Below are 17,774 nucleotides of genomic sequence, written 5' to 3'. Positions count from 1 at the left end.
ATATCCACGGAATGCAAGAGCAAAGTGAAATTACCTTTCGTTTCCAGAAGAGAAGACAGGCATCTCCTGTACAATAAAAAGTAAGTAACAAAAAAGAGATAAAAAGATAAAAAATAAATAGATGGAATAACGAGCCACATGGTGCAAAAATTCTGACGGGCAAATGAGAAGTTGGCGAGTTGATGAACAAGTAACTACGTACGTAAATAAATAATCCGGTAGCAATTACTCCCCGGATTAGGACCGGAAGAATACTCTTGCGTCATTAAATTCTAGCCCGACGAGATCTTTAATGTTTAACCCCGGCGTGCTATGTTTGAAAAAAACCCGAGGGAGTAAGAATATCAAACACTTTGTACACTGTCGGCGAACCTTGGAAGATTCGCAGAAATGTGGAATTTCGCATTCGTTTAGCCCAACTAATTTCGGTTCTTTCAATGGGCTTGTACCCAGTGCGTACCAGTGTATAAAGCCATTCACTTGCGCACACTCTAGCTTCATACCAATTATCGGAGCAATCTCCTTCGGAATTACACAGTTCGAAGCATCTGTTCCCCCCATTGCAGAACACGTCGCTGCTCACGGAAACAGAATACGGAATGACGAGACGAGGTGCGCCACCCCGCATACATGTGTAAAAATTTATTGCACCGAGATCGAGTCGTAACAATTACGAGTGTCTTCGGTCCTTGGAGGTTCTTTGGAGTTGAAACTAGTACGAGTGATTTGATAAGCCTGAAATCTCTTCTGTAAAGCCAGGTGGTAAAGAGGTGGTAAAGAAAAGAGACGAAACGGATGAATAAATGGTGGTCCTACAGGAGAGTGACATTGTACGGAATAGAGATAGAAGTTTGGGAAAAACTGGGTCACCTTTTTTTGCCCTGGTTCTTTTTCACCATCATCGGATTTGCCTAAATCGCCCTGAAAATTAGTGACGTGTTTTTGATGTGTGGATATTATCGTTCCGAGTAATGGAGGGAAGGCTAACGGGAATTTTGAGAACTTTCGGATGGAGAATGTGTAGGACTAAGAACAGACGGACAATGTGCTTTTGTATTCAGTTCGTTTCACTTACGCGCTATACGGCGGAAGCCTTGCGGATGAGAATAAATCTTTCACCGGAAATATATTCGCGGAGGGTCCTTGACGATCCGCAGGCAGCCCACCCTACACCCGCCACCGCGCGAGAAGCCAAGATTGTGTTCTGGCCATTCACGCCAGTTTCGTTTGGTTTCTTCGCAGAGCATTCTATTCACAATATCTAACAAGGTTCTGGTACAGTATAATAACGATTCTTGTATTCCGAGAATTCTGTGACGCGATACGGCGATGTTCTCGAGACAATGACAAAGATACATGCGTTGTAGGCTGATGTTTGCGTGGATTTTAGCGCCAACAGGTAAAATTCAAACCGCAGACATGTAATCCATCACCATCATCATCGGACGCGAAATAACATTTTATATGAGGTTGAACTTATAGCAACGTTAACGTAACGAAAGATCAGGGAAAATATCGTTATTGCGCTGTTTTAGAATGACTTCCGAGTAGTTCGTTTTGCAATATATGAGTATATTTTGTTTATCATGTTTTAGTCGATTTCAGACATTCCCAAAAGTGGAAAGTAACGATTTTTCCTAAACACCCATTGTTACAGTAACGTTACTCACTGAGTCCTCATCATTTTATCGTCTCCATTCACAGGTATGGAAAGGAATGTGTGTATCTATATGTATATTTTGCTTTTCGTGCCCGAAGAATCAAAAGACTCGAGGAACACCCTTACAAGAAACACGGGTCGTTGAGTTTCACGTCAGATTTCACGGTCTTGTTCCCGTCTGGTTTCTAAGGGACGTGACTTTGATCGCGCCGTACGAATTCGCGGACTATTGGTTAGAATAAAACGCGAGAAGAGGGCAAGAAAACTGTCGAGATATGGGAGGAGGCAGTGAAGAGGAGAATCGAGAGGAGAGAAGAGGAGAGAAGAGAAGAAGACGGCAGTGAACGACGGGGCGACGGGGTGTGGGTCGATGGGTCCGGGACGGCGCGATATTGACTAAATAATGCAGGGCTATCCCGCGGCGTGTGTGTGCCAGGCTGTGTGTTGTTATCCTCCATGTCTGCGTGGAACGTCCTGTTGAAATGCCAGTACTGGAGGGCTCGGAGAGAACCCGGCTCGCACCGCGAGGATCACCCTTCTGTCTCAACTCTCAAGTATCCGAGGTACAATGAGGGACTACACACTTATCCAGGGTTCGTGGTTCGTGGTTCGCGGCGGGTTGTAAGTTGGGAAGTATGCTGCAGGCACATGCTGAAAGGCGGAACATCCTCCAGGCACGTTTAGTTTCGAGGCGGGACGCGAGTTCTCGAAATTTGAGTAAGTGGAATGAAAAGCTGTAGGTAGCGATTGTCCGTTTCTAATTCTACAAGTTCTTCATTCTTATCTTGTCCGCTTTGTAATCATGGGCCATGGAAACCGGCTAGACCACTCGAGCAACAATTACTGCCGATGAGTTTGCAGCTTATATACCTTCTTTTAATGCTGCAGGTTATTGTGGAAAAAGGCGAAACTATTCAGGACTGTCCAAAAGTATGCGGTAGACGTGTGCCCTTCAGTCACGGCAGTAATTGGACTGGAACGGATCCTCTGTGCATCGCAACTCCACGTGAAGGCATCGCGAGTTCGATATTTCGGCTCCTGGGTTCAGCATATTGCATTTCTTATTTTCTCTGGACGCTGCAGCTGCAAAGTGAGCAGGATATGCATCGGATGCCAAGTACGGAACAGACAGGCTGATAGTTATCTGCACTCGGCTTTAATTGATCAACTCCTGAAGCGTAATTGTGGCGACACGAGCAAGAATTGCGACTCCTTCTTCACTTGCCGTGATAATGTCAGGGCGCAGAATGGAAAGGAATGGTGAGGAGGGATATCAGTAACATGTGGAATCCACCTCGCAGATGCTGACTCGACCGGTAATATCGGTAGCGTCCCGGGCATCGAGTGCGCGGCATCGCGAGGCCATAACCTCACTGGAAGTAATAAAGTGGTAGGCAAGTAGGGAAGCATGGAAAGCTGGCGCGGCGGTGCATCGGTTCATTGGATAAGCTGCAAATTGGAAACTGGGAGTTCGAAGGTGGGAAGGCTGAACTGCACGGCTTTCCCGAATGGTGTGCGCGCGCTCATTACCCGAGCACAATGACCGGCGTCCTCGTCCCGGCGTAGTATTGGCGTTTGCGCGAATTCCGATAGAATTTAATTGGAGAAGATTGAACTAGCGCGGCGCACACCATGGGCAGGAAAATGCCGTCGCTGCCTCGCGCGGCGATACGAAAATTTGAAAACAATAATACTCGATCTCACTCTGTTCCGCGCTAATTGGACAATGCGGGATCGAGTCCTTCTCTCATGCAGACTACACAAGGGTTGAGATTCTGTAATTTCACGTTTCACATTTCCCACCATCCAAGCATTCTGATCGCTTGACCAAACTTTGCAAACCAATCAGAATGCTTGGATGGTGGGAAATGTGAAAAATGAAATTACAGTATCGCAACGAAGGAGACTGAACTGAAATGGGTGAATTGACAAAACTTGTCACAGTAATCGAACGCATTAAGTTTAGTTTTTATACCACTAGCATCGCTAATGTTCGTTTTGCACCGGAGTGTCATTGATTGCAGGAATGCTCAAGATCGATCAATCGATGATCTCGCAATATGATTGTTAGATAGTTCTCAATTCAAGCCGTCGCCTTATACTTGTTACACTGTCTTCGGTGCATACGAAACACCAATTCCATCTACGCACTTCATACAGGTGCAGGACTCCACTACTGTTCTTCGGATTACCTCGTTGTTGCAAGTACCCGAACAACGGGCTTCGGTCCTCTCCTGAAGCGAATTCAACGATTAAATTCGGATGCGTTTTTTTATTCTCAGCAACGAGATCAACCCTGCATTGCAACTGGAGCTGCGCAGAAGACTTAACGGTTTCCAAAATTGGCACTTGATAATTAACCTCGCCTATTACGAATCTAAATTATAAATGAAATTGCCTTTTAGGCATCCTGCAAGTGTTAGCCTAGTGCCTAGGGGATTCTCCGAGATCGCGTTGACGGCGTAACTTAGCTCAGGGTATCGGGTTGGTGAATGTTTAATTACCAATTAGACGGGAGGACCGAAAATGAGTTTTGCCTATCCGTACTGCTGGTGCGCGTTTATTAAGCCCAGTATATCTCTGACAATTAAGAACCAGCGTTAAAGGGGCCTTCGTGTCTGTTTGATAATCGCGCGAGTATTGATTCAGCGAGGTTCGTATAACTTCACCTCACATTCCGGCACCTGGGTTCCACCAGCCAGTCCATCCTCCCTCCGTGTTCATCACCCAGCACCCAGCCTGTATGGCGCTTCTTTGAGGAAAGTTTAAGAATTTTTTCAATAGCCTGACAAAGTATCATACTTTCTTATACATGGCCTGTCGCGATATGCACTCAACTCCGCAAACCCATTACGAAACTCTCAACTTGTTTTAGCTTCACAAGAAATACTCTGTATAACGTGACGGAGCCGTTCGTTCGTTGGTCCGTTGCACTTCATCACGCGCCGAGGAGTGCGAGTGATTCAAAGTTACGAATTGAACCGTAGTTACAGTCGATCGGTGCTGTATAAATTGAAATTGACGAGATAACTTTTCTCAAGCATCTCAATGGCTGGATATTTCAACTCTCGCCGCAGCCTGAACAAAAGTGACGCTGACTTTGAGCATCATTACGCAGGGCCGATTACAGCAATCCTCTTTCTGACTCTTGAGGAGTTCTTTGTTCCTTTGCTCGGACAATCAGATGGAGAAATGCCGCGACGTAGTTTCCGCAAGGATGGTTCGTCCTGATTACATCTTTCAATGACCTGTGAAATGTTGCAGGAGGGGAACGAAACTTTGTTTTGCAAGAAAGGTGAATTTGACAAAATGTCGAGGATATACTGTAAATCGAGAATTGCGTGAATGCGATCTTTGCCTAAAATTATTCGATCCCCATCGTAAATACAAAGGAAACATTTATCGACGACAGCTGCGAAGAATGGTGGGCAAAGTGGCTCTTCTCTTCTCCCAGCCCGAAGTATCTCTTTGGTAAATTTGAGCCATAAAAACTTTTTTGTATAGACAAGCCTGAAACTTGACACCGTAATATCATGTTTCGGCCCTTACTTTTCGCCATCCTGGTATGTTCAGTTCGGTCAATAAAACCACAATAGGCGGCACGCTTTTTCGAAAATAAATCTTCCCAGACCACCGTAAATCGGCGAGAACTTGTGTCAATATGAAAATTGCGGGTAGTCGGACACTTTAGCGAGCGGCGATGAAATAATCCTCGCTTTGTATTCAGCCCGGCGTCACAGGGTTGCAGTTCTACCAGTATGCTGTGCTTTCGGAAGATCAGCGTTACATTTCCATACATGTATTCTCAGACATGTTCCACATCGCAACTATATGACTGATGTGCTGTTTGATGTTTGAATTATTTGAATTTCACGAGAGGAAGGAATATCGAAAGGTCGCTAGAATTTTAGGCAGATTAACGCATCCTCTTCCGTTCCGTGTTACATTCAAAGGTCGATATTAAAACACGGAGTGAAACATTAATCGCCGAGTTTACAGTGATCCGAAAATCCCCGAACTACGCCAGCAAATATCTCCAGAAGTCGTAGGGCTATGCAAAATTACACATGTTCACTAGGGATAAACTTTGGGTGCGTACGCTTCATTTTCCGGTTTTTTTTCCTTCTTCCACAAATCCGGGACAAAAGAATTCACAGAAACAGGTGTAGCGATTCACCCCGTCGCATGCAAGTATTGCCGCAAGGGAAACAGCGGAGAGATCCCGCAATAAAATGTCACCGAATGAACCGTTAGCTTGCTCTGAAGTTTGAGCCGTACGTTCCATTCTTTGCACGCGTTCATATTGCGAAATTAATCAATAGCGACTGCAGTTTAATCGCTATGGCAATACGGAACACGCATACTTCGTCCATGCAATTGAGACGTGGAAAAATTGCGCGCGTTACGTATTGCGATCAATTCACTAGCTGCACGCCGCCGATCGATAAATACCGTCTAATTCATCACGGCTGGAAGCTGGAACGTCACGACGCCAAAAAATGCGAGCTCTCTCTCCCTATCCCAATCGCCAACTCGCTCTATTCGTTTTCAGCCCACAGAATTCGCTGCGTCGTAGCCGCATACCTCGCGCGATCCTCGGCGTACATTCGCTTCCCAATATCCGAGTCATAATTTTAATGAAATTCTCCAGGTATTTGCGGTTCCCGTGTCTATACCAATACCTATAGATGGAGGCATCATCTTTGACAAATAACGAGGATCGTGATGGTACATTGAAAATTGCACTGTTGAGTTCTCATCAGAATCCGGGGTGTACTTTTGATATTTGGAAAGTCAAGATGGTCTGCCTTTCAAGAAGCAGAGAAAAACTCCACTGCAACCTGACAAACTATGGCCGTTCATCACGATCCCCCTGCAGGACTTTGAGACAGACAGGTACTAATTTTGAAAGTGGTCTCCGCACTTGTGAACGGCGATAGAATATAGAGAGCCTGGATTCTTTCGGGTTGAATGCGCAGGAGTTGCTCGTGTGTCAGTAGTGCCGGGAGTGTTAGTGAGGCCTGAGTACGACGGCGAGGATGAGAGGGATATGGATGAGTGGAGAAACTGAGGGAAGAAGAGGCGGACCCACGAAGTGCTTTTCGTGACGCTGCTGGTGGTACTGGTGGCAGGGTGGAAACGACGTGGAGAGACGTCGTTCTGACAGCCCTGCAGGAACGTTTTTCGAGTTCCCAGCGATGGAAAGTAGAGAACCGAAAATTGATCCCCTGTCAAGCCGTAAGATCTTTTCCCTGAAGCCAAACATGCCGCGGAATCAGTGTCGTTTCGATATTTCATCCAGAGATTGTAATCAGAGACACGTCTTTTAGAACATCTTCGCGGCTCGTTCTTACCATGCAAATTCGTTGTATGACGACTTTGGATCACCCCGGGTTAATTCAAGGGTGTATGGAGAATAGTCGGCACAGGAATTGGAAGGTGAAAAGGGAAGGGAAGATTGTTTCCTCGCTTTGCCGTTCCAATGTGCAAGCTGGCTGGTTGCCTAAAGTTAAACGAGACATCCATACGAGCTGAGTGAGAGAGTTCCATCCTCGGTCCGGCGGTAGGATGAATTGTGTCCTGACCATCATGAAATGTGGCATTCTGACAAAAACGCTCTGCGGCAATTATGTCCAAACCAGAGGAGAATTGTTTCTTCACGTCAGTCGGATGCTGCTGCGTTGTCGAGGGGAGTCGTTCCACTCCTGCAGGACGAACGCGAGATCGGATGATTTCGGCAGGGAGAGTTCGAAAAGGGTGAATGAGAACTGGATGAGTGGAAGACGTGACTGTGCAGCCGTGAGGCGAATCAAACGATTTCACGCTCCAGATTCTACTTCTTTGAATCAACGAGGTAGCCAAGCTGATGGAAATTCATGGAAGTGTCGCTGGTGAATCCCTTATTGAAGGTTCGGGGGCTGGTTTTTTTCCTCCGCCACCGCTTCGTTTGCTCAAATCGTTGTGAGAGACGAATTTTTTAAATTCGCTGTCAAAGGAAGTTGCACAGCTTTTCCCTGAGAAAAACAGCCGACTTGGACATGGAATCGTAGTTTAGATCGTGTTAGCAATCACATTTACGAGCAGCGACGGGTAAGAAGTTGAACCTTGGAATGAAAGGGAAATCTACATTCGAGAGATGTTGCAAAGAGCTTCGAAACTTGTCGACAGCTCTTTGTGCTCCTTGTTCCATCCGCACATTTCGACGAGGCAGCATTCCTCCGAGGAAAGACCCGTGAACGCCGGAATACATATTTTATGCAAAGTAATTCAACGAAAAATTATTCAAATTGTCACGCGGGCAAGGCGAAGAAACAGAGAGGAAAAATTGAGGGAATCGTTTCTTCAAGGTCCGTTTCTCCTAGGGAAATCTTATTCAAGCAGCAGCTTTAAAAGGTCGAGTTTGGTGAAACAACACACGTCAAAGATGCTTTTCTTAACCCAATTGGGATTCTCCACTCTGAAAGTACACCAATTATGTATCAAAAACACAGGTTTTACCTACGGAATAATAAATATGAAAGGAAGACACCATATGCGATCTGGCAGTAAAGAATATATCGACCCAGCAGAGGGAATCTCAAGCAGGCGGTCCCTTGGGGCGTGAAATATTTTTTCTTCTTGAAAAAGCATCTCAGGTCAAAATAACGCAGCTTTTAAAATATGTAATGCCTCGCATTTTCGGAGTTTTAGCAAGAAATGTGCAACTCTTCCTTCGGGATTTCAGCTAGAAGAAAACAAACAAAAAGGGAGTAAAATTTGAGCTTCGAAACTTTTGGAGAGTGTGAGGGAGAGAGAGGGAAAAGGTATTTCTTGTTGCGTAATACCTAGCAGAAGATTATAAGCTCAAACTGCTTAATTAATTATTCAGTGCTGACAAATATTTAATAATTTGAGGTCAAACCGAAACACCTTGATCGCTATCCATCTTAGCTTGACGATGAGATTCCGTAGGCGGAATTGAAATGTCGGTTTTCATTTCACGGACAAATTTCATTCTCAGGCTCAACGCATTTTTAGCGGAAATCTAAAAGCAGCGTCTCGAAGATGGCTGAGTTTGGTATGAAAGGTACATAAATTTTAGATTTCAAAATTGAAGAAACACCCCAACACTTTCCAGAGACTTCAACATTTCCTTTCCTGTAAGAAAGTCAATTTTTCTCTCTGTCTTTTACAGGCTCGATATTTTCATCGGTAGACTACAGCCTGTCAAATCTTGAAGGCAAAAAACAACCAACTGCACTTGACAATGTTCTTGCGGAGGAAAAAAAACTCTTTACTCCAAGAGAAACTTTTGTCCAACCTCGTCTTGACCATAATCCTTTGATCAATAGCCGAATCCTTTGCCTAAATTTTTTGTCAGATCAAGTTTAACGTAACAATATTGTTCAGCAGGAATTTAAGACTAAAACAATCACGTACATTCGTAAATTCTTACCCAAGTTTTCAGGCATGGAAAACTGGCATGACGGAATTTAACGAAAAATTGAAAGACTTTGTTTCACGCGAATAACGTCACGTTGCAGAATAGCGAGAATAAACGGAGAACATCCCGCGGAACCGGAATGATTGTTTCTACGTTCTACGGTAGACGTGATCCCATCAGGATTCGACTCGACAAGCGAAACCTTATTCAACTATTCATGGAGACGTTATACCCTCGAGGCTATATAATCGGGATAAACAAGAAGGGTAACCGTAACAATAAATCGTGCATTAAAATCAGGCATATTAATGCCGTCGACTCAGAATCGTATTCCATTTCACCCGTCTCATCGTCAGAAACAAGTTAAACAAATCATACTTCTGTGGTATCTTTAAGAGTTTACTCGCCGGTCTGGCTTAAATAAAATCCCACATTGGTTCATATTACAGTGAATAATATTTATTAACGATTAATTGGCTTTCACATTGTTTTACATTACGCGTTTATTTACGAATTGACGCTGCTTGGCGTCGGCCACAGAAGGTTAGTTATTTAGATTGGACGTCTCATACACATACGTGTCTAGCATGTCTATCGGATCTTGGCCTAACTATTTTGCGTTCAGGTTACAACACTTCCGTCGTAGATTTTGACGAGGGATATACATACACTCCAAACTTGAGCTGTGAACAGGACATAGGGCGATGTATGGATCGATAGGTTGATTGATTGTACCTGCTTTGTATTGTTTCAGGAGGAACCTGAATCGACGTAGCGCAGGAAGCGCTTCAGGCCAGCTCCATGGCCTGCTATCTCCAGCGAAACACGGCCTTGTATGCCGTGTTCCTATTCGTCATAGTCGTGTTGGTCAGTGGTGAGTAGCTTGAGCTGTGACTAGCGAAGCGATTTTGACGGGGGACTTCGGTGAAGTCTTGATAATATGGATGCTGCAAAGATTGTTATGGGACAGGATTTATTTCATGGCACACTTTAACCTTTAGAATGTATTTCTTACGGTATGACAAAAAATGGAACATCAAACAATTAGCATAGCGTCTATTGTAGCCTTATTAATGGCGTCAGTTACAACAAGGTAGCGGTATAGAGCTTTCGATGAGAAGACCATAGAATAACATCTGTCTAGCGGATCAACTCAGTCTATGTCTTAAATCTATCTTTATAGTAAGCCTCTCTCTCATTGGCTTATTATATTTCCAGCAACGGATGATTTGAATTTTTTTATCAAGACGCATACTATTATAATCTGAATCTTGTTGCAACCAATTTTCCATCAAATCTTTTTCAGTCATTTCAAAAATGAAAAACTCATATTTATCAAAATTTCTCCGAAGTCTCCTTTTAAGCTTGAACTTGAAGGAAGGATTGGAATTAATTCAAATATGACGTATGTATGCGCATACCTGTCGGATGCAAACTACGTATTGTAAGTGAATTGACGGCGCATCGAGAAAACGGCCAAAGAAAATTTTAGAGACTTAAATGAGCGCGAGTTTTTTAATGCTGAATGATGAATATTCTCCGTAAAAATACCTCGACGTAATTAAGTATAAAGGCAGAGTACTTTACGGCTGACTGAAATTTGACATTTCTTAAAAGTTCCGAGAACCAGCCACGCTAAAGATGAAGCTACTTTGTCACTGTGGGCATAAAATACCAGGAATGCTTCGCGTGCAGGCTTCTAATAAAAATTTAGGGACGAAGAAACTTTGGCTGAAGAATTTGACTGTCATTGCTCTGGTTTAATGGCAAACTCGGAAAGTAAGAAACCGCGGCATCATCGTTGCGTAAAAAGCTGCAGTGTAATCTGAAATAAAATGAAAATGATCCTGAAAAGGCAAGAACAGATTTTGCACCCGAATTCGCGGAGGTCCCATTAATCTTCATCCCCTGTGTTCGAGATCCTGATTTTAGGGCTGGAATAAAATTCATTGGTAGTGGAAGTATAATGAATTTGGATAAAGAATAATTTCCGAAAGCGCGAAAAGGATCACCAAGTCATTTAATAAACTCGAAAAGGAGCCGAACGTAGAACCGGCTGAGGGCCAATGAACGTTTCATCATGCAGATAGCCAAAGTGATTCTCAAAGTTTTTTCACCCTCACACGCCGCTTCTCGGGGAAATTCTCTCTGATGGAAATAAGTGAGCGTATTGGCCTTGGGAGCAGCCCGTGGCGTGCAGGGCGCTCCAAGAGCTGGCTGTTAAATTTTTTATTGCTGCTTATTTACGTTCGCACTTTCCTTGGCGTGAATTTATTGCAGTTAGGGGTTGCCGGGCGTTTACCACTCTCGACCGTCTTTTCACTCGCCACTTCACCCGCCGGCCGGTTGGCTATACCGATAGTTTCCTAGAACTGGCTCATTCTGGGTCTGTGCCACCATGTCTGCCAGGAAAAAGCCAATGCCCTCGCCTTTTACCCGGCCAAAACACTCTCAGCCAGCCCGGAAATCTTCGGTATAGTTCAAGGCTGCATTTGTCATGTCATTCGCTCTCGATATTATTGCAATTTAATGCCACATTTGCGATTGAAAGGATCAGTTCGTAATGGATGGGATTTCGAGTACCGGCTGAATAAGAGGATCGTATAATTTTACCCTCTTTTATCTCCTGAGTAATAAAGTCGTCTCAAACTTTGAGAAATTATAGTTTTTGCTGCAGTTGTGCTCGCATAGTCGTTGATAAAAGTTCGACAACACCGAATGCATATTCACAGCAAATTTTTACTTACTTTGCGGTTATGCAAACACTGATAGCTCTATCTGAATACTGTATTTTTCTTATTCATGCATTGATTTTCCGGAATTGTCTTCTCGATCGCACAAGTTTCCGTAAGCCCTATCATTCGAGAAATGTGCGATTAGCTAAATTTGTCCATAGAATTCGAAGGCCCGAGGTCCTCGATTGACATCTGAACAAAGTGCGACGGGACTTATCGAGGAAGATTGAACAAGGCCAGTTAACCCCGAGCTAATTGTATAAAGTTTCTCTTCGCATCTATGGAGATTGTGGCCAGAGTCAGGTTGTGTTTAATGCTGCGCGTGATTATAAGCGGTGAAAAAAAAGAAAAGCCAAGTTGGTCAGCGACGAACGGGGAAAGTAGCTGCGGGGCGTCGTGAAGGTTGAGCTAGTGATCGTGGGGAGGTTTCTTAAAGACGGCGAGGGAGGTGAACACTTGTTGCATTGGCTAGGTGGCAAGGCGAAGCTTCCACCTTGAACATTTTCACCTTCGGCAGTTCTCACCGACGCCGAATCGCGTCTGTAGTGTCGCGCCTGAACCGTGAGAATGGCAGTCGGGACGAAACGGTGGAATCGAATTGATTCTCCTTTACGGCTCGAGTTACCGTCCTGCACCCTGCACCCGCCTCCTTTGACTGAGTAGGGTTTTCCTCGATTTATTTACCGGTTTCGTGCCGCGCACGTGTCTCACTAAGGAACGGGATCAGTTTATAGAGGACCCTAAAACAATAGAGCACATGCATGGCAGGGGTCCGGATGTTAGAACTGTTATTACCTGGATCTCAATCAGATAATCCGGGGCAAACACATCGGCGTAGAGTCACGGGCACTCGACATTAAATCGGCGGCAAAACGGCCCTGCAATTATCCCTTGGGACCCGCTTCCTTAGAATTATTCGCATGATGTCGATTCTGCGGGAATATTGGTTAGGAAGAGAAATCAGGTCTAGGTTATACCGACGGTCTTCATTCTATACGCGGTTCTTTTGTCAGCCGTCTTCAATGCCCGCCTCGCTCTTTCCCTAAGAAAACTTTGACAATGCCGTTTTCCCCCCAATTGCTTGCCTATTTCAGAATCACGAATTCATCTTCAAGTCTTGATACGGTAATGTTGACGAGAAAAATTTCGAAAATTGGTACAGCGAATGAACTGCTGCAATTCGATTCTCCCGTGAAAAACTTACCGCCAAACACCTTTATCAAGAGATCTTTCTAGCACTTCGGAGCTGATATACTTCGACCATGAGGTTATATCTGAGTGACTTCTGGGATTGATTTTCTCGCTGGCAGCTACGAAGCCAAGCGGGTTCTTATCTTTATCTTTATCTTCACGAGCGCCGAATGAAAAGTTCAGCAAGCGTTCGTTTCTCGTTCGATTTAAAAGCCTTTCACGATGAAATATCACCGTCCATACCAAACCTTTTTTGGCCTCGTGCGGATTCAATGCAATGTAAATATTACAACGATTGAATTCGACCTCAAATCGTCTATTGTGGATGGTGTTCGCGACAATCGAGTACGTTTTCGGCCTTGAACCAGCCTTGCAAATGAGTTATCAGGTATTTATTGGAGTGTTTCTGCATACAGATGCCGATACCGATGTTTTACCGACATTTCTAGCCGCTTCACAGCTCAGACACAAACGCTTTTTTCGGAATGGGTATAACCCCCATGCCTGAAAAAAGTGGGGCGTCAACCAGAGTGGAAATCGTCCCCGCCACGAAAAAAAGAGTTTGTGTCTGAGCTGCGAAGCGGCTAAAAATTTCGATAAAATATCAGTATCGGAATCTGTACGCAGAAACGGCCTTATATGCCTGACTAACTCATTTGCAAGGCTGGTTCGAGGCCAGAAAAACACTCGATTGCCACGAAGTGAGTTCGATATCTTGCGAGCGCAATTTTGCTGTGAAAGAAAATTGATTAAGACCATGCTGGACAATCGAAACGACGGCAAGCAATTTGATGGTAAAGTTGGTGGAAGAGGCGGCGAACATTCGTTTGGGCCTGAAATGTTCATCGCTGTTCAGAATCCAAGATGAGAGAAGGACCCGACATAAGTCCGCGAAGGAGCTCAAAAGGGAGAGGCGATTTAACGCTTGGTCGCTTCTGTTTGACGCTCCATGAGAGGGATTCGCGCTCTACCGCCTCAAACTCTCAAGTCACATTCGCCGCTCCCTCGTCGACGATTTTGAAAGACAGTGCCGCACCCTTGAAGTCGTCGTTGAGACAGGTATTCTTGTCGCAAGCTTCCAAAGTGCACGGAGATTTTTATTCCGTTTGTTTTACATTTTTCTTTTTGCCGATTTCAAATGCAAAGTCAATGGGACGTCTTCAGCTTCCGCAGCTGAAGAGATTAACGCAGATATTACGAAGCCGTCGTTTCACGCTGCAAAGTGAAGAGAAAACAAGGGAGAGCGTTACAACCATTTTGAAGACACCCTAGCTGTCGTACTATTTGATTACCGTCTGTCCGCCTCTTTGGGAGATGGCTTATTTCACCCACGAGTACTTTTTACAGCTCTCATCCCCGCGACTCGCTCAAAGGACTACGAAGTCGCAGTCGTTTCCCGCTTAACTTTTCACCAGCGTTCTTAAAGAGGACGTTCGCTAATGCGCCTAAACGAATGTAGACGTTAAGAAGGTCTTCGGATTCGAAAATTAATGCATTCTATCTTCAAAGTCTTGAATATTTTCGGAGACGTGACTAATTTTTTGCTGCTTTTATTGCGTGTTCGTTGATGATTGCCCGTCTGAAGCCAACCGGAGGACTTAATACCCACAATTAACTTGGAATACATTTCGCTTACTTGCAGTCCTTGCGTTTACTTAGCTCGCTTGTTTTACCCCGGGAGTTTGGGGAGCTGCATGAATTGTTTTCAAATCGGTCAGTAGATTCCGTTTCCCGTTGCGATGATATATTATTCATAAGCGGATCAACAAGGACACGTAATGTTATAAAATTATAATGTAATATTTGCCGTAATTAAAAACGTGCAGGATGTGTTATTAATTCGGGACGAATTTGAGTTTCCAAATTACACTCCCTGTGACGACGAATTTTCTGTTCGCTCGAAATTATCGCATGTAATACCGATTATACCGTATGCACACAATCGACAACCAGAAAACTGATGGCTGCTGGGTGATCAGGAAATTGCTATTCCGTTTGAACGAAAGCGATGTGAATTTTCACCCTTTGTAATTAAAACGATTGATAGCGTGCGATGGAAATTTCAGTCCGTTGTCCGTTGAAAAGGGTGTGCTAAAAAATCGCTGGGCTTTTCCCTCGGTTGTATTTGATCTTCATTTTCGTATTCGATTTTCACATTTTCAATCGAATTCGAAATTCGAACTCGGGGTTTTTTCTAATTTTCCACAGCCCACGTAGCTTTTAATGATATCTTCTGGCGGTATAATTTTCCTTAAACATGACGTCTGACTTAGCCTTCGCAATTCACGGCTTCGCTACGAAACGTAGAATTACGAAGGTTGCGTATAAAAAACTACCCAGCTGGCTATCAGAGCTTAGTTTAAGAGCGAAACTGAGGTCTCGAACACGATTGTTCAGAAAAGATCCAACAAACTGGTATGAAAATAGCATCTAGTGGTGAGAATGCACGGAGACGGAAACATCGAAGCCCCGCGGAGGCAACGTCGCCTGTTTCCAGCCTCGGTTATGCCTTACAGGCACGCCGGTATGCGTATAAACATACGTGTGTATACGTGTATGAATGTACACATGTGCCTAGCTCGTATAACGAGTAAACATCCTCTCCAGCAGTTCCCAATTAAGGGTTTTTAATCCGCGGAGTCGAGCCTCGTACCGCGGTTGCAATGCGCATGCGAAACGCGTGTAAAAGGATTAAAAGTTCACCCCGTGCAGAATTTGCAGCCGTATACATATACGTAATATATATATATATATATATATTGTTGGCTCAATTGAGAGAAAAGAAGTTTTTTATTTTTGTGAAAAAATTTAAAATTCAACCGAAGCACTGCAGCACATTTTATGTTTTTTTTTTTTTTATCTGAGATTTCATCACCGAATATCCTATATTCGCGTTAGAGATGATTTAAGTACGGTCGTTATTGTCAAAGAATGATATAATTTTTAATTACTCGTCGCGAATTTAAATAACGAGAATACACCTACGAGTATGAGCTGTTGTTCTGTATTATAATTTAAATTTGAAACGCGCTCTTACGTACCAGCAGTAAAATTGATAAATTACGAGCATACAGTTTTCATTTGCAATTCTGGAGTTTTAAAGATTCCGGTTCGGTACTTTTTGCGATCCCTCGTCATTTTCATTCTCTTTGATAATGCGGATAAAAGAATATGAGTTTAAAAATTGTCGAGGAGTTTGCGCGGTTTCGCTGAAATCTAATTTCGATGTATAAAAGTGTTTTCAACCCTCCGTTGAAAAGGTGTTTGAGAATTTTCGCGTCTCTGGAACGTCTTTCGCAATTTGTTGCGACTAGCTGATAGAGCTTAATTGAGCGCTTTAACGTTCAAGTCCGCTCGCGACTATTCGATTACCTTCAGGGAAAGTAAAAGCCCAAGAGGGAGAGAGAGAGAGAGTAGAAGGGAGGGAGAAAGGAAGAGCGAAGGGGGGGGGGGAGGGGGATGGAAACGACCAAGAAATGGAGGGAAGAAGGTCCCTCAAGAGAAATGAAACGGAGGTGCGAGATCGTCCGCGGAGAGAAGAGATGCGGAATAAAGTGAAGGGGTGAGGAGAGGAGTGGAGAGAAGGGTAGCTGCTCAGTTCGCTTGAGCTGGCTAAACTTTCTTAAACCCTTTCCGAGCCAAAACAGGAATTATCTGTGCTCGGAGGGATTACATTTGCATAAGTTATTACGGACTGTGTCTCATATTCTTCTTCCGCATAAAAGTTTCCTGGCTATATATATGTATGTATATACATCTATATACATAAATGTACTTCATATGTACACGTGCAGATTGACAGACACATACCTCGTTGAAAAATTTGGACGGATGCTGGGAAGTACGCGGACTTTCAGAAAACATATGGGCTCCTCTTCCCACAGCTATTCAGCCATTACATTAATCCTCGTGCCGGTTTTCTTCATTTCCTTTTTTATTTCCAACATGGCTATTTTGGACTCTCTTCAGAGATAGCCTTAAAAATCACAGCCGAATTACGCGGCCAGCAAAAACTCAACGTTGTTAGATGAAAAAAATTCTATAATATTTAATTTTCTTCGCACTCTATATATTTTCTTGATAGTGCGCATAGTCGACAATGATACCTACGGCTTATATGTGCACTTGGTATTGTCAGTTTGTCTCTTCCGCAGCTATTTTCTTATTGTACCTACTTTGAAAGTATTTTCAATGCGATTGAAATAACTTACGAAACTTTGATATTTCCTAAGATTAGTTAGTTTTAAAGTTGAGAATATGTTTGTTCTATAAATACGGGCGCCGTTGTTTCGCGGTTATAATATTTGTTGTGAATACCCCGAGGCGTGCCTGCTTTCTTTTCAATTATTGCAAGAATATACGCTGGAAAACTCGCCCCGACGCGCATTATATACATATATATATATATATATACATATGCATATAATACATGGGTATATTTTTCTCAACTTTTTCATCAGCAATTTCTTCACCTGATTGTGAATAACGTCATGGGATACTGAAATGCTCTATGCCAGCTAAAACCATGGATCTATTGTTCTCCACGCGACGCCGTCTCGAGAGAGGGTTTGCGCATATAGAAAAGGCTTCTCGCTGATGAAATCGATAATTAAGAAGCTGAAAGTCGATTGCGAAATTGCGGCGCACGGTGCGAACGACTATCACAATTTTTTCCACAGTCGAGTCTGTTTTAGCGTTCCATTCGTTTTGGATTGACGCGTACACTTTTACTTGTTGTTGTTCAAATTTGTTGTACAATTTTTCA

At 43.7% G+C, this 17,774-nt stretch overlaps 1 protein-coding gene across 5 annotated transcripts in view; it reads left to right on the top strand.

Annotated features, from left to right (window-relative positions):
- Positions 1 to 17,774, top strand: part of LOC107217284 (Down syndrome cell adhesion molecule-like protein Dscam2) — a 62,824-nt gene that overhangs the window by 1,031 nt on the left and 44,019 nt on the right. For 4 of the 5 annotated variants that reach the window (XM_015654759.2, XM_046740243.1, XM_046740239.1 and 1 more), the window contains exon 2: positions 9,838 to 9,957. The exons of the other annotated variant lie outside the window; for it this stretch is intronic. In XM_015654759.2, the coding sequence (XP_015510245.1) occupies positions 9,885 to 9,957 (73 nt within the window). In that variant the 5' untranslated portion in view covers positions 9,838 to 9,884. The remainder of the gene's footprint in view (positions 1 to 9,837; positions 9,958 to 17,774) is intronic. 5 annotated transcript variants of the gene reach the window in all.

This window comes from Neodiprion lecontei, chromosome 5 (assembly GCF_021901455.1).
Source record: "Neodiprion lecontei isolate iyNeoLeco1 chromosome 5, iyNeoLeco1.1, whole genome shotgun sequence".
NCBI lineage: Eukaryota > Metazoa > Arthropoda > Insecta > Hymenoptera > Diprionidae > Neodiprion > Neodiprion lecontei.
This window is presented reverse-complemented; position numbering and strand designations above follow the sequence as displayed.